Source organism: Saimiri boliviensis, chromosome 17 (assembly GCF_048565385.1).
Source record: "Saimiri boliviensis isolate mSaiBol1 chromosome 17, mSaiBol1.pri, whole genome shotgun sequence".
Taxonomy (NCBI): domain Eukaryota; kingdom Metazoa; phylum Chordata; class Mammalia; order Primates; family Cebidae; genus Saimiri; species Saimiri boliviensis.
The window spans coordinates 72,213,582-72,230,372 of record NC_133465.1 but is presented as its reverse complement, the minus strand read 5'-3'; the positions used below and the strand labels follow the sequence as shown (position 1 = coordinate 72,230,372).

At 51.0% G+C, this 16,791-nt stretch overlaps 2 protein-coding genes across 3 annotated transcripts in view; one reads left to right on the top strand and one right to left on the bottom strand.

The window, feature by feature from the left end:
* TBCD (tubulin folding cofactor D) overlaps window positions 1-16,791 on the bottom strand; it is a 205,699-nt gene that overhangs the window by 120,695 nt on the left and 68,213 nt on the right. The window lies entirely within an intron of this gene.
* Window positions 4,100-15,326, top strand: ZNF750 (zinc finger protein 750). The gene is made up of 3 exons (XM_003931617.4): window positions 4,100-4,343; window positions 11,579-13,189; window positions 13,332-15,326. The coding sequence occupies exons 2-3, from the start codon at window positions 11,754-11,756 to the stop codon at window positions 14,068-14,070; spliced, it is 2,175 nt and encodes a 724-aa protein (XP_003931666.1). The 5' UTR covers window positions 4,100-4,343; window positions 11,579-11,753; the 3' UTR covers window positions 14,071-15,326.

Below are 16,791 nucleotides of genomic sequence, written 5' to 3'. Positions count from 1 at the left end.
AGGAAAAGGGGCAACACAGAGGGGCCATTTGCTCCCCTCTTGCCCGTCTGAAAAAACCAGTTAGCTCCAGTTCCAAAAAATTCAAATCGTGTAGTTATTTGAACAAACAAATTAAAATTTAAATACTGGCATGACACATCTCAGATGTCGAGTCACAAATAAAGCCCTCCACTTACTCACTAAAGTCAACCAATGTCCAGAAGGAAAGCTTTCCCAAATTCTCTCCTACGCCTGGCCGCATCTGACCACAATGGCCAAACCACTCCACTTTCACTGTTCTGCGTCGCTGAGCTGACACAATCAATAAAAGCCCACTGACGTTCTCAGGGCTCTTTTTAACGAGAAACCAGATGTATCCTCGGCCACCTGCAGAAGACGGCTGAGCAGCGCTCACAGTGCCCAGAGCAGGTTGGCCCAGACCTCGGCCATGAGCACAGGCCCATGGCGGGTTGAGGACCCCGGGAGCTGCTAGGCTTGGCCTTGTTAGCGTAAGGCCCAGAGACCAGACGCCCGAGGCCCTACTCCCAGAAAGGCAGTCCCAGGCAACGGGGGTGAGTAGGGAGGGAGGCAGCTCCTACTCAGCTACACTCTGTTCAGTTAAATCGACTTCCCAAAACACAGGGCCTGCAGAGGCTCCCAGGCAGGTGACCACATAACACAGGGGAAGGGCTGGGACCTGCTCCCGGGCTGCGGCTCCAAGGCCACAGGGGCAGAGAGATGTCCAGGCCTGGCCGGCAGCTTCCAGGTAACCCAAAGGCAGGGCCTGGGGCCCTAACCCAAGCCAGCGACGGTGTGCAGCACCATCCAAAAGTCTCCGACAGTCTCTGGGCCTCCTCTGGGTCTCAGCTAGTCTCACTACCACCAGGATGGAGAGCGGAGGCCGCAGCAGGGAGGCCCCCATACCAGGGCAGAAAACCAGGACGAGAAGAGGAAGGGGAAACAATCGAGACCCCTAAGAGAGCAGCGGGCAGCAGAGGGCTGGGCGAGAGAAGCGGTGTGCCGGACGCAGCACATGGAGAGAGGCACGCTCAGCAGCACAGACGCCCGGCAGCCCCGGCCGGTGCAAAACCAAGACGGTCTCTCACTATGAGAATTCCAACCAGCATGAATGACAACCAAGAAACCCTAAAAAACACGTTCCAAAGGAAGGGGAAAGGCAAGTACTCAAAAACCCTGAAGAGCTGGAGCAGGTCAGGGAGAGCAGGAGAGAGAGGACAGGCCCGTGGGGGTTCCTCTGCCTTCTGTTCCCTCCTCTTAACATGCGCTCACACACAGACCTGGGGTGCCCTGGCCCCAGGATCAAGAATCCTGCTGAGAAGGGAAGCTGGAGCCTGCCCCCCACCCTCACCCCCCAAGTTCCCTGGTCCGATCCCACTGTCCTGCCCCAAGATAGAGAATCCCACTGGGAAAGGAAGCCAGAGCCTGCCCACCACCCTCACCCACTAAGCCCCCTGGTCCTATCCCACAGTCCCACCCACTGGTCTAAGTCCCTTGAGGAGGGCAGAGACCTGAGACACAGCCAGGTGTGGGTGCCCTCCGCCCCAAGCCGTCCCTGAAGTCATGCCCCGGGGGACAGGATGTTGCTGCGTCTCCCCTACAGCCATGGCTACCAGCCTGGGAGACTGAAGCCAGGCCTCTGGATTTTCTGCAGAGTTTTCATTTCCTTTCTCCTTTCCTCTAGATGCAGCACCCCACGAGGAACACAAAGGATTAAAACAAAAACAATCTTGTATTTCAAGGTCAAAGATGTGATGCCCTTCCCTCATCACAGGTATTCCGTGAAAGACACATTTCCTTCCTCCTGCAGACACACCAGCACTCATGAGCCCTTCACAATCAGGAAGACTGAAGCCCAGAGAGGTCGGTAACTGCTGCCCCAAGTCACAGAGGGCAAAGACGGCAGAGCCAAGACTGCAGTCCCAGCACACAGCATACTCAAGAGGACGACGCTGCAAGGGGCCGGGGTGGGATGGCCAGGACAGAGAGGAAGGGGCCGAGATGGACGGGACAGAGAGGAAGGGGCCGGGGAGGGATGGCCAGGACGGAGAGGAAGGGGCCAAGCTGACCACATCGTCTGCCTCACCCTGCAACTAAAAAGTAGGAAAGCTCAACTGGGACCGGGCACCCAGGCCTGCACGCTCCTAGGGAGTGGCACTGACACAGAGGCTGCAGCGCCGGCACCTGCCTGGGTCCCTCACAACCCCCGCAACATACACTGGCACCAGCACTACCCGCAAAGAGCAGCCATCGCCCCAGGTGCCCCTCCCTCCCCACCCAGGGGCTGCCTCTGCCTCTCCCTCATCCATGGGACAGGTCCCTAAAAAGCTCGCAGGGAGGGCACCAGGCATGGTGCTGCGCTCCCGCAGTCGTGGCCATCCGGGAGGCAGGAGGAGCGCCTGAGGACAGGAGTTTGAGTCCAACCTGGGACCCCGGGTCTCAAAAAACAAACAAACACAGGGAGAACACACACCCCTATTCCTCCACCCCCCACTAAAAGAAAGCTATCACTAAAATCCTCAGATAAGAAAAGCTACTGTAACTACCACATGAGAATGGGATGCTATAAAAGGAACACTCAAAACAAAACAGAGCTCACGGAAACCAAAATTAGAAAGGTGACAGAAGGGACCAGAAGGGACCCTGACAATCTGCAGCCCAGCCTTCTGGAGGACTGGAACCTTCCACCTTGCTCTCTGACATCCTGAGCCACCACACAGCTGACCACCTCTGAAATGCTAAGTGGAGGATGATCTCAGGCTTCCAGCTGCCCCCTCCAGGACACGAGGCAGGTGAATGAAGCTGTCCTAAACCCTCCAGACCAGTCCCCTGGCCACTTTCTCCCACCAGGCCAGCCCCGTTGGCGTGCATGAACAGACGCAGCACTCAGCCAAGCCCTGCCCAAACTCCTGACAAATATCCTGAGACAGAATAAAATGGTGCTCATTTTAAGCCATCCAGCAATATAGTAAGAGGGACAGGGACCTGCTGTTTCTTGCGATGAGACTTACATAACTCTTCATAAAGTATGTGGATGTCTCATTTGGATAAAAGTCACCAAAAAAAACATCTTAGTGGATCAAACGATCCTGGGAAACATGGCAAAACCCTGTCTCTACACAAAATTTGTCAGGCGCAATGACTGTGCCTGTAGTCCCAGCTACTGGGGAGGCTGAGGCAGGAGGATCGCTTGAGTCCAGAAGGCTGAGGCTACAGTGAACTATGATCTCGCCACTGCTCTCCAGCTTGGGTGACAGAGACCCTGTCTCAAAAAAACAAAAAGCAATTAAATATGAAAGTCAAAGCAAAGCCATGTAAAATCTTAAGTCTTAAGGAAAAAAATTTAAAACAGCACGTCTGTCCTGGCCAGCTTGTCCCTACGCCACAGCCCTGCAGCCTCTGCCCCGCAGCCTCAGGCTCCACCACAGGCCAGCCACCAGCTCACCCCATCTGCTTCCCCAGTCCCCAAACTGACACCACATTCCCATCTTCACTAAAGCCGGGGTGACGGCCTTGGATTAAATAAGCAAGCAAGCACTTTGGGGGGTTGGGAAGTAGAAATAAAAGCTGGCCTCCCCAAAAAAAAGCTGGCCCCAAAATTAAGCACCTCTGTAATTTAAAGTTGGGGGTGGTTTGTGGGAGTCCACAGCCGGCCCCCTCCCCTGCACGCGCACACCCTGCGCCACGGCCCTTGCCGCAGCCCTTGCGGTGCCTGGGGACGGGCAAGCTCCGGCAGGTCCCTGCAGCCAGGCGCTGGGGTAAGCTGCCTCCCTGCCGGCTCAGCTCCCGAGGAGGACCAGGGACAGAGGCTCTCAGGAGCGGGGTAGAGGGTGGAAGGCACACAGACCCGACAGGCCTCACTGGACCCTTCATGGCAAGGACACCATGAATGCGGTACCTGCTGCATACACATGCTCGAGTTCTAAAGAAAAGTCTCACACGTCTTTCTCGTAACACCAAATATTCATTGGGTGTGATGAGTAGAGTCATCTATACTCTCACTGTGGACACATGTAAAGCCCCCCTACCTGTGGCCACCCAGGCAGCACCGAAGCCGCAGTCACAGACAGCGGCAGACCCTTCGAGACACTTGCTCGCAGGATCCAGGGCTGGGGAGGCTGCCCGCAGCAGCTCGGTGGGTGCAAACACATGAATCGTAGCTGCGGGCAGGAGGAATATCAGGTGCATCTCTATGCCCTGAGGGCTCAACTCCTACACTTAAATCCCTCCCACTGGAACAGCCGGCTCCAGTTTCACCGAGCAAGCGTGAGAACAAGTACTGCTTCCTGAGCACCTCCAGCCACCAGCACCCAGACCCAGCCACATCCCAGCACTGCCCACCTCTGGTAAGTACTTACTATTTCTTTTCAAAGTCAAGTTTTCTTTTAAAACTCTTCTCAGGCATATCTAAAATACCTAGCTGAGCGCAGCGTTTGCCCGTGTCTGTTCTGCCTTGCTCTGGGCTCTGAGGATTACTCAGGATCCAGCAGGTGCACAGCTGGGATGCAGACCACGGTTACAAAACTTATAATGAGGCCGACACTTTATTCTAAGAACATGAACAAGCTTATCCAGAAATCAACTCCTTGTTCTGCCCTAAAATTCACAAAAGTTAAACCAACACCAATTGATATTATTGCTTAACTGTTCCTAACCTCAAAAACAAACTACAATAAATGCCACCAAGAGATAAGGGTCATATATATGTGTTTGTAGTGTATGTACATTACCCAGAGCTGAATCTAAAGAGATGTATGTGTGTGGTGTATGTACATTAGACAGAGCTGAATTCAGGGTTCTATGTGTGTGGTATATGTACACTAGGGTGAATTTAGGGTTCTATGTGTGTGATGTATGTAAATTAGGGGGAATTTAAGGTTCTATGTGTGTGGTGTATGTACATTAAGGTGAATTTAGGGTTCTTTGTGTGTGGTGTATGTATGTTAAGGTGAATTTAGGGTTCTATCTGTGTGGTATAAGTACATTAAGGGGAATTTAAGGTTCTAGATGTGTGGTGTTTTACATTAGTGTAAATTTAGGGTTATATATGTGTGTGGTGTATGTACATTAGGGCTGAATTTAGGGTTCTGTGTGTGTGGTGTATGTACATTAGACAGGGTTGAATTTAGGGTTCCATGTGTGTGGTGTACACTAAGGTGAATTTAGGGTTATATGTGTGTGGTATATGTACATTAAGGGGAATTTAAGGTTCTAGATGTGTGGTGTTTTACATTAGGGTAAATTTAGGGTTATATATGTCTGTGGTGTATGTACATTGGGCTGAATTTAGGGTTCTGTGTGTGGTGTATGTACATTAGACAGGGCTGAATTTAGGGTTCCATGTGTGTGGTGTACACTAAGGTGAATTTAGGGTTATATGTGTGTGGTGTATGTACATTAGGGCTGAATTTGGGGTTATATGTGTAAGGTGTATGTACATTAGACAGAGTTGAATTAGGGTTGTATGTGTGGTGTATGTACATTAGATAGGGCCAAATTTTACGTCCAGTTTAACTTTTAAAACTTTTAAAGTTTAAAATAAGGACTTTAGTTTACATAAATTTTAAAACTGGACATAAGTTTACAAAAACAAAACCAAACAGAAGGGGTGAAGTTTGTGTTTGGTTGTGAAGGTTCTTATGTACATACAAACACAGACACACAAAGGGCTGTTTCCTTCTACGAAACTTCTCATAAATCTGATTTGGAGGAGAACAATTCTTGACCAAGCATAATCCGTCCACATTTGCTACCCGAATTTTCACTGCGCATTAGCAAAGGCCTTCCAGCGTTTCTGACCCGAGGCAGCGGCTGTGAAGTGGTGTGTGTTCGTTTACAAGCTCAGGTCTGTGACTTGGGATCTCCTGCCGAAACTAGAACAAGAGCCCCTGCTTGTTTTTCTGGATCCATCCTTCCAAATTAGACTGTCTTTTCCCCAGGTCACGGTTGTCCTGAGGTCTATCCTTCATGTTAAAGATCCGAAAGGCAGGGAGGGAGTGGTGGCCAATTGCTGGAAAAGCTCAATTAGAGTAAAACTCACAAATCTCGTTCTTGCGACATCCCAGTGTGTAGGCGACAATGGCGTGTCCTTGAGTTATGCAACAACGCCACATCACAATATTGTAATTACAGCATGCCCTTCACAACACCCCAGCCGAGGAGGCTCCTTGCCAGACAGCTGGACACCAGCAGAAGGAGCATTACAGCACAGTCTCGGGGCACGGGTTAGGACACATGACAAGCATAGTTACCCAGCCGGCCACAGAAACGTCCTAGCGAGTTAAACTATAATTACCTCCACTGTGTCCTATCAAAGTTTTTTTTTTTTTTTTTTTTAAGAACTCTTTCTCATATCTATTTTTCAAAGTTCAAACTCCTTAGAAAACTTGTTAAGCACACAAACCACTCACTATTACCCTAAAACTAGCAACTGCACTGACTGTCCACACTTAGGAAGCTTTGGAGAGACAGTGCTTTAAAAACAAGACAGACACAACCCGGTGGCCAACCGAAACCACTCAGTCTTCAAAGGAGTGTCTGTGTGGGCAGCTACACCCCAACACCCAGCCCAGTGCACGCCGAGCAGGAAGAGAAGTAAACCCTCGGCTCAGCGCACTTCCCCACGACATTTAAAATGCTTAGAAAGGCAGAGTGGCATCTGTAAATGTAGCAAGAAAATCTTGGTGAAAGCTCAGCTGGATCCTGAGCATGTTTTAAGCCACTGCACCCCACTTTTCTTATGGCCTTTAGGGTAGACACTGTCTACACTGGCTGCCTGGTCTGAAATAATTTGGAGAAAGAAGGTTTTGCGCCAGGCCGGGCTCAGAGGAGGTGTGCTGGAAGCGAGCACACATTAGCCAGCAGCAGGCAGGGAAGACTCTGTGCATGAGTATTTCAGTAACAGCCACCTTTGATCCAGATCTGGAAGCTCTGTGGAATGGAATGTCCACCCCTGCTAATGCTTCCTACCAATAGCGTGGGAAATAAGACAAGGATGAGCCCCTCCTTCAGGACCACACTGAGGTCTTAGCTGTAAACCACACTAGCACTGCAGTTCTCAAATGAAAGCCAAATAATGAACGAGACTCTGCTTTTATTAATTAACTAAAATAGAAACATACCTCCCCGAGGAGAGGAAGATGTCCAGAGCTTCTCTATCACCTTTAGAGAAAAACCGTACCTCTAAATGCAAATACAAATGACTATACATAGCTCAAGTTCTGGGTTATGCTGTTTGGGCAACACTATACCCTTCCGGGAATATTAAACACCAGCAGCTGCCAGAGCACCACGTCGGGCTGGAGAAACTGACCGGACAGAGACTAAGTCAAACTTTGTGCCCACAGACAGATGTGACCACCTGAGGTCCTGGTTGTGGGGTTTGGTTTCTTCATCCTTACAAGCCTCACTGAAGCAGAACACAGAACTCCCAGGCTGACATCATCATCATTTGAAAGCTTACAAAAGCAACAATTTTACCTCACTTATCTCCCTGACACTATTGCAGTTTTATGGATCAGGTGAACTCCGCCCGGCTTACCTCTGAAACAGCTGTACTCCCTGCTTTAATAAGCTAATCGTGCAAGCCTGAGAGGTCAGTTTATCCAAGGTTACTAAAACTACCGCCGAGACTCTGCTTTACACACATTCCCTTCGAGCCATGAAACTCTGAAACGCTCTCGCCCACCAGAGGCTTCCTCCCCACCACGCCACGTCTGCATACATCAACTAACTGATCAAAGAACGAAAGGGCAAATCGTTCAAAACTTCAGATAATCACATCTGACTAAAAAAAAAGTACATATTAATTTAAAAGCAATTATTTTCCTAATTACCGTTTGGGGCAACAGCATAACTTACAGGTAACCTTCCTCCTGTAAAGATTTTGAGAAAATCTAACCAACACGGGGGTTTTTCTTGGGTTTTTTTTTTTCTTTTGCCTGAACGTGAAATAACACTGCTTTGGAAACTAAAGTCCTCGTTTTCTTAAATCCTGAGGGGATCACCTGCTCCTCTGCGCGCTTGTTTCAGGCGCTAGAGGTGGTGTTTCTATGGCCGTACCCCAGTATCGCGAGGACGCAGCTCTCACTTCATGAACGTTTTGCAACTGTCATCGTTTTGATCATGATGCTTCCAGCTAGTGATGAAATCATCAGTTTTCAGATCCCTGCCATAACATATCCTATACAATCATGGGAACCTGACTTGCAGAGGTTCTCACGCCTTCAGAACCAGGGAGCTCAGCGAGACGTGCCCGCACAGGCCCCACTGATCTGCCAGACCCAGTGCTTGGCTGGAACCAGGCACCGGCTTCTCTGCTTCCTGAAGGGAGACAGGGAAGCTGCTTTTCACCCGGGGCAAGTCTGACCCACAAGGTAGGGACTGAGCCCATGAGAAGAACTGTTTCATGTTCTTTCTTCTGACAGGGGAAATGAGAAAGAGAAAGCTGTCATGATGGGTTTAATTTTCTTGGCTTTCACCTGGGGCCTGGTAGCCTCTCTGGCAGCCCATGGGAGAGAGCGCTGAGCAGGGGTCTGAGCCGCAAGGTGTCACCCGACACCCTCCCTGGTTTGGTTATGGGGTAACAAACATCAAGTCCTCATCGAGAAACCCCTGCCGCACTGTCCCTGCTACATAGAAACTCTCATCACAGCAAAGGCAGCAGGTCAGCAGAGCCCCTTCTTAGTAAATCAATGTCTTAAAAAGAACTTAAAAGTATGTTAATGGAGGCAATTTGTAGGGGGAAGGGTGGTTCTGTGTGTTTTCAAGAAATGTGAATAAATGAGTAGAGAAACCAGTTTGCTGAGAATAAAATGAGAGCACTTCCCTAGAGATCAGGGTGGCCATATGGAAGCCCAGCCTCCAATCCTGCCCTGGCATGTGGGAGGAAGGACACAGGGGTGCAGGGAGGAGGAAGGGGGTCCCTTGCTTCAGGGATGGCTGACTCCTGGGTGCATGTGTGCACATGCACGCAAACGCAAACACACACACACACACACACACACACACACACACACACACGGCTCTATTCAAGGGGTGGCTTTTCATTTGACTTTTAACCACCCTGATGTCTATATACAAAACCTCACAGACTCAAGACTGGGCACATCTGCCCATTCCTTACAACGAACCTGCAATTGAAACCGTTTACTAAATCATTTCCATCTAGCTGTTTTCTGAAGCAGGGTCTCACTGCACCCAGGCTGGAGAGCAGTGGCATGATCACTGCTCGCTGCAGCCTCAACCTCCTGGGCTCAAGGGATCCTCCCAACTCGGCCTCCCAATGTGTGGGGTATCAGGCATGAGCCCCCACACCTAGCCCTTCATTTAACTTTATTTCTATGCATCATTTTAATTATACTTTAAGTTCCAGAACACAAGTGCACAACGTGTAGGTCTATTACATAGGCACCCATGTGCCACGGTGTTCTGCGGCACCTATCAACCCGTCATCTAGGTTTTAAGACTACATGCAGGCCGGGCGCGGTGGCTCAAGCCTGTAATCCCAGCACTTTGGGAGGCCGAGGCGGGTGGATCACGAGGTCGAAAGATCGAGACCATCCTGGTCAACATGGTGAAACCCCGTCTCTACTAAAAATACAAAAAATTAGCTGGGCGTGGTGGTGCGCGCCTGTAATCCCAGCTACTCAGGAGCCTGAGGCAGGAGAATTGCCTGACCCAGGAGGCGGAGGTTGCGGTGAGCCGAGATCACGCCATTGCACTCCAGCCTGGGTAACGAGAGCGAAACTCCGTCTCAAAAAAAAAAAAAAAAAAAAAAAAAAGAAGACTACATGCATTAGCTGTTTATCCTTCTGCTCTCCCACCCCCAGACAGGCCCCGTGTGTGATGCTCCCTCCCCTGTGTCCACGTGTCCTCACTGTTCAGCTCCCACTTATGAGTGACTACATGCGTGTTTGGTTTTCTGTCCCTGCGTTGGTTTGCTGAGGACAGTGGCTTCCAGCTTCATTCCTGGAAAGGACATGATCTCATTCTTTTTAATGGCTGCACAATATTCCATGGTGTATATGCACCACATTTTCTTTATCCAGTCTATCATTGATAGGCATTTGGGTCATTTAACTTTAAGCTGTTTGAAAATATTTAGATACTAAAGACCTTTTTACATTTGTAATAGAAATTAAAAGTGCTCAGCCCTGACCCACTGTACCTCCACCCCATGCCCCCATGCTGTCTCCCAGACACATCTGCTGCTTGGGTGGCTCCAGGCCCTTCCGCCGCATGGAGAGCCCCAGACTCTCGAAGCCTTTGTTCTCGACCTTGGCTTAGGAGGCCGAGTGAGGGCCCTAGCGGTGTGCAGCGAAGCCTCTGAAGGAAACCTGGTGGGGGAAGGGAGACACGAAGACCCTCTGGAAGAATCCGGAAGGGCAGGCCAGCCCTGACATCACAGACACAGCCCTGGTCCTGAGTCCCTGGGACCCACAGTCCCAGGACCTGAGCGGGTATGGCCAGAGGGCTGGACCCACTCCCTAAAGGTTAAAGGGCAGGACAACTTCCTCCCATGACCAACCAACTCTAAAGCAGACACTGTTCACTCTAGTCTCCTCTCAGGCACAAGTACGGCAAAGCTTTGGTTCTGCCATTTGGAGGTGCAACTGGATGGGCAGGGGCTGCTGGCCACGCCTCCTGGCCAGCAGGAACGCGGTGACCGTGAAAGCACATCCCACAATGCTGGTGTCACACACAGGATGTATAAATTCACCCCAACAGTATTTCAACCATTTAAGTCAGCATAAATATAGCATTTATATTCACATGAGGCCTAAATGGTGCTTAATGACAAAGCCGACTTTAGAAGCAGTAGGGTGGAGTCCTGTGTTTGAACGTTCTTCGTTTTTAAACAACCACACGTAGAATACACCAACAGCATGGCTGAGAGGGCAGAACAGCTTAAGTGCCGAGGGATCGGCCCCGAGAGAGGCAAGGAGCGCCCCTGGGCTCGGGCTCCGCAGACCGACGGCAGGGCACTTAGGCGAGCTCCCCGCGTGCTGCCCTTGGGCGAGCTCCCGGCCGGCAGGCAGATGGTGTCCGGCCCACGCCCTGTGCAAAACTGAGGGAGCACTCTGAGGCTACGGGGTGCACGTCAAGGGGAAACGGCCCCAAGCCCCTTTGCATTTAACATGACAGTATGGCCGATCACATTGCCAGTGTTTCAAGCGTGTGACCCCTGGAGCAGAGTCGGGCAGCACTGGGAAAGGATGCTCTCCAGACCCTGGAAGGGGGCTCAGCATCCTCAGTCCCCACAGGGTGCCCTCAAGTAAAGGTCCAGGTCACAGGATAAGAGTTCCCAAAATTCAAAGACTTACAGGCATTCTCAGAACAGACACACACACACCACACTCCACCTCTAAGCCCCAAGGCAACTCTTTCAGGTCAGGCTCAGAAAACAGAAAACATGGTGGGGAGTTGGCAGCCGGGTTACCAAGGGCAGGGCTGCTTCTGTGACCGGCAGCCGCTCCCCTCAGGAGAAGGCGGTCTCAGCTCTTTGGAGGGATCTCTGCTTCAGGGCTTCTTGCCGACCCCTCCCCCGCCACCCTGACACCAAGACTGTTCTTTGTTGCAGCTCCTAGATGACGGAGGCTCTTGCTAGGCCCTCGGCACACAGAGCTGGCTTCCGATAGACGTGCTCGGAAAAGAAAGGAGAGCGGAAGGTGCCTCTTCAAAAACCACGGAGTCCACAAGGCGTTAGCAGTGACCACGCCACTGAGACCATCAGAGTCTGAGGCATAAGGAGGAAAATGAGTCTCCTCAAAGAGCGGAAACCAAAAAAGCCACATTACATCCCACGGCCTCCAGGAAAGCCCTTCAAGTATAAATGCTTCCAGTGTCCCTTCACTTGCAACGAGAAGTCACATCTTTTCAATCACATGAAGTATGGTCTCTGTAAAAACTCCATTACTTTAGTATCAGAGCAGGATCGAGTTCCCAAGTGCCCTAAATCTAACTCGCTAGACCCTAAGCAAACCAACCAGCCCGATGCCACAGCAAAGCCAGCCTCTTCCAAGTCTGTCGCAAACGAACTCTCCGCCTTCAACCTGAAGCTTCAGCACAGCTCTGCCAGGGAAGACATCAAGGAAAACCTGGAGCTGCAGGCCCGGGGGACCCACAGGTGCCCAGGACAGAAGCCAGCCCTCCACCGGGAATCGGCGTGTGGAAGCCCAGCTCCGGAAGCCATCCTCGGCGCCCAGCCTGCTCTGGAAGGCGCAGCTCGGCCTTCTGCATTTGTTCCAGTCGGGGAGCACAGACTCAAAGGGCCAGACAATGCCGAGGCGTCCGAGACCCTGGCTGTACCCAACCCCGTGGCCAAGGCCACCCCCTTCCACACCAAGTCTGCCTTCCACGCTCCTGGCTACCCCTGGAAAGCTGGCTCACCTTTCCTCCCGCCAGAGTTTCCACATAAAATCTCATCTGCAAAGGGGCTTGGGGCCATTTCTCCTTACATGCACCCTACGATCCCAGAGTACCCACCCCACTTTTACACAGAGCACGGGCTGGCCACCATCTACTCACCTTACCTGCTGGCTGGGAGCTCGCCCGAGTGTGAGGCACCTCTGCTGTCGGTCTACGGAGCCCAGGACCCGAGACACTTCCTGCCTCACCCGGGGTCAGTCCCCAAGCACCTCACTCCATCTCCACCAACATATGATCATTACAGGTTCTTCCAGCAGTATCACTCTAATCTGCCACTTCCTTACGGATTTTACAGGCCAGAGTCCGCGTTTTCCTCCTATGCTCTCAGGCTCCCGCCCGTCACTGGCCTTGCCCGAGATCATAGCTCTCACCTGCTTGAAGAAGCCACCCTGGTCTATCCAGCCTCGAGTCCTTTCAAGCTAAACTCCTCAGACCCCAACAGAAAACACATCGAGTTTGAAAGTCCAATTCCTGAGGTGAAAGATTCCTCCAAGGCTGGGCAGGGGGACACAGAAGGGTCCAAAATGAGCCCCCGTGCAGGGAGCGCAGCCACAGGCTCCCCAGGGAGGCCAAGCCCCACCAACTTCACGCAGACAAGCCAGACCTGCGAAGGCCTGTACGACCTCTCCAACAAGGCAGCCTCCGCTGTGCTGGGACGACTCTGCCAGCCAGAGCAAAGCCTCACAGCCTTCAAGCCTGTCAAGAAAAGCACGGGCTGCCTACATGCTGAGGCTCCTGAGACCAGAGCGGAGTCTCCTATAAGGTAAGAGACTGTCATGCTTAAAACTTCCAGGGGAATGTTTCTGGTTGGGTTCCATGAGCCAGGTTTACACTTGCTCAAACCGCTTCACACAGGTTGCTTTTCTAAGCAAGCTCCTACTAAGCTTTCTCTTGGCTTCTTCTAGCCTCAATGCCGTGAATGGAGAGCCTCCTGCTCAGACAGGAAGCACCTCTCTCGTCTTGGAGGCCACGCCTTCCAGTCCAGAGGACAGCTCCAGGATGGGCCCCCTCAACCTCTCCAAGAAACCAGAGATGAAGCCAGCAGCCACCCACAAACTCATGTACCAAGGCAGCCCCCAGGCAGAACCCACCAGCTTCTCCGAGCTGCAGGACCTTCCTCTCAATCTCTCAGTGAAGGACCCCTGTAATGCCCAGGCCCCGAGGCCGCCCTTCCCCAGACGACCACGAGCCACAGAACCAGCTGCTGCTGCTGCTCCACAAAAGACTGGAACAGAAGGTTCCGAAGATGGGCCTGACCGCCCTGAGACCAGGCCAGAAAGCCTCGACAGTGACGAAGCCCCACTCACAGGCCCCAGCGAGGAGGCCACAGCCACATGCACAGTGGACAGCAGCGAGGAGCAGAAGCAGACAGCGGCCGTGGCCCTGTGCCAGCTGGCAGCCTACAGCCCTGGGAACGTCCGGGTGGACGACGGGGACACTGAGGCCCCAGAGCCTGCCTGCCAGCAAGACGCACCCACACTCAGCTCCATGGAAAGCCAAGAGGCCCAGTGTGACCTCAGACCCAAAGGACAAAAGAGGACAAGTCAAAGAGATGCTGGAAAATCCCAGCAAGGAGCTAAGAAGGCAAAGCTGCAGGACACGGCGAGAGTGTTCACGCTGCGGAGGAGGGCCCGGGTGTCCTAACGCCGGGCTCACACACGTGCTCAGAGCCAGGGCCACACCAAGCCTTCCACGGCAGCGCATAGCACCACATCTGAACTGGCACTTCCACATTTTTACAAATGCAGCTTCCTCTTTCTTCTCAAAAACAAAACAAAAAAAAAACAAAAAAAAAAAAAACAAAAATACCCTCAATTCAGTTCAGTTTTAATAAATATTTAAGTATGAACATTAAAAGGTGCTTCTACTTTGGGTTGTAAAAACATCTGAATAAGACCGATAAGTACTTTGAAGTGTAATCCATCTTATAGAAGATCTTTTATAAATGTTTCCTTATAAATATCTTAGCATTAGAACAAATGGTTTTAACTGTTTTTCTATTAGCTCTAGCTGCATGTTTGAAGTAAATGACAATTACTGAAAAAAGGGTCAGAAAAAACATTTTCAGTGCTAGCATGAAAGTGCCGTATATTAAAAAAATGTGATTTGTTATAACTAAATAACACAAATATCACAAGGCTATTTATACAAATAATTTATTTCCACTAGGGAAAGCGTATTACTGGTGACGGTATTATCAATTTATTCTACTTGCTTATAATGTTACAGTGAATGTTCTGGCTTACTCTGCCTCATTTTCCATGCCCCAAATGATGTGTATGTTGCTAATTTTTGAATAAACTCATATGAACCAGAAGGACACATAAAATGAAGATAAACATAAATCTGTTACCCTTTAGAATGTTTTGCCGTAATACTCCACGAAAAAGAGTTGACCGCGAAGGCAGCAATTAGCCTGTGAAAAAGGTGTATCTGCAGGCGCGTGTGCGTGCATGAGATCACGTGGGTGCACGCATGTGCACATCTGCGGGTGCGTCTGTCCATTCAATTGTGTGGATATGCGCACATGCACATCTTCAGGCACACGTGTGCGTAATCTATCATGTGGATGTGCAGATCTGGGTGTGCACGTTTGTGGGTGTGCACATGCTATCTGCAAGTGTGCGGGGGGACTTATCTGTGGGTATGTGCGTGCACATTCAATTTGTGTGGGCATGCATATATGCCTATCTGTGGGTGTTTGCACACTCGATTGTATGGGTGTGCACGTGTCAGTGTGCATGTGTACACATGTGGGGGTGTGCACTTCTACATCTGTGCATGTGTGAGCATGCGAGTGTGCATACTGGTGTAAATCAGTGGCCAAGGACAGGCATGTGCAAGCACACCGGGGCTACTCAAAGGCCATTCACAGGGTCCTCAGGCTTCAGAGCGCTTTAGGAGCGTAGGCTTGGCTTCCAGAGCCGCAGTCCCTACAGCTCTGCTTGAGAAAAGGTCGCCTCCATCCCCCCGGGCCCCTCTCACGACCGTCCTTTCTATCACTTTTCAGGAGAGGCAACCTCTCACCCAACACACTGGAAACCACGCAGTGGGTGCTGGCAATGAGAACTGCTCCCGTGACTGGGAAATGCCTCCTTAATTCAGATGGCTGTCAACGTGCCACTTTCACGGGACTGAGGCCGCCCCGCTGAAGCTGCTCAGTGACGGAGCACAGAGGTCGGGTGCAAGCTTGGAAAAAGTTGAAACACCAGCATTGCTAAAGCAAAATTTCTGCCATTCCTAGCTACCTACTTGTAAGACTTCTTGGCACTCAAAACTAAAAGTAAAAATAGGGGCTGGGCATGGTGGCTCACACCTGTAATCCCTGCACACTGAGAGGCCAAAGAGGGTGAACTGCTTGAGGTCAGGAGTTTGGGACCAACCTGGGCAACATGGCAAAACCCCATCTTGACTACAGATAAAAAAATTAGCCACATGTAGGGGCACATGCCTGCAGTCCCAGCTACTGGGGAGGCTGCGGCTGGAGGGTAGCTTGAGCCCGGGAAGCAGAGGTTGCAGTGAGCCATGATCACACCACTGCACTCCAGCCTGGGTGACAGAGTGAGACTCTTTCTCAAAAAAAATAGCCGGGCGCAGTGGCTCAAGCCTGTAATCCCAGCACTTTGGGAGGCCGAGGCGGGTGGATCACGAGGTCGAGAGATCGAGACCATCCTGGTCAACATGGTGAAACCCCGTCTCTACTAAAAATACAAAAAATTAGCTGGGCATGGTGGCGCGTGCCTGTAATCCCAGCTACTCAGGAGGCTGAGGCAGGAGAATTGCCTGAACCCAGGAGGCGGAGGTTGCGGTGAGCCGAGATCGCGCCATTGCACTCCAGCCTGGGTAACAAGAGCGAAACTCCGTCTCAAAAAAACAATAATAATAATAATAATAATAAAAAGTAAAAATGAAAACAGTACTGTTGCAGAACCTTAACTTATTCTGGTTAAAAGCATGGCTCTGGCCAGGCACAGTGGCACACACCTGTAATACCTGCATTATGGGAGGCTGAAGTGAGAGGATTGCTCGAGTCAAGGAGTTCAAGAACAGGCTGGGCAACATAGGGAAACCCCATCCCTACAAAAAATACAAAAATTAGCTGAGCAATGTGGTGTTTGCCTGTAGTCCCAGCAACTTGAGAGGCTGAGGCAGGAGGACTGCTTGAGCCCAGGAGGTCAAGATTGCAAGGAGCTGAGATCATACAACTTCACTCCAGCCTTGGCGTCAGAGCAAGAACCATCTCAAAAAAAAAAAAAAGCTTGACTCACCAAAAGATAAACTAAACACCTATTTTATTAAGAGTTAAATTTCAAGCCAGGCGCGGTGGCTCAAGCCTGTAATCCCAGCACTTTGGGAGGCTGAGGC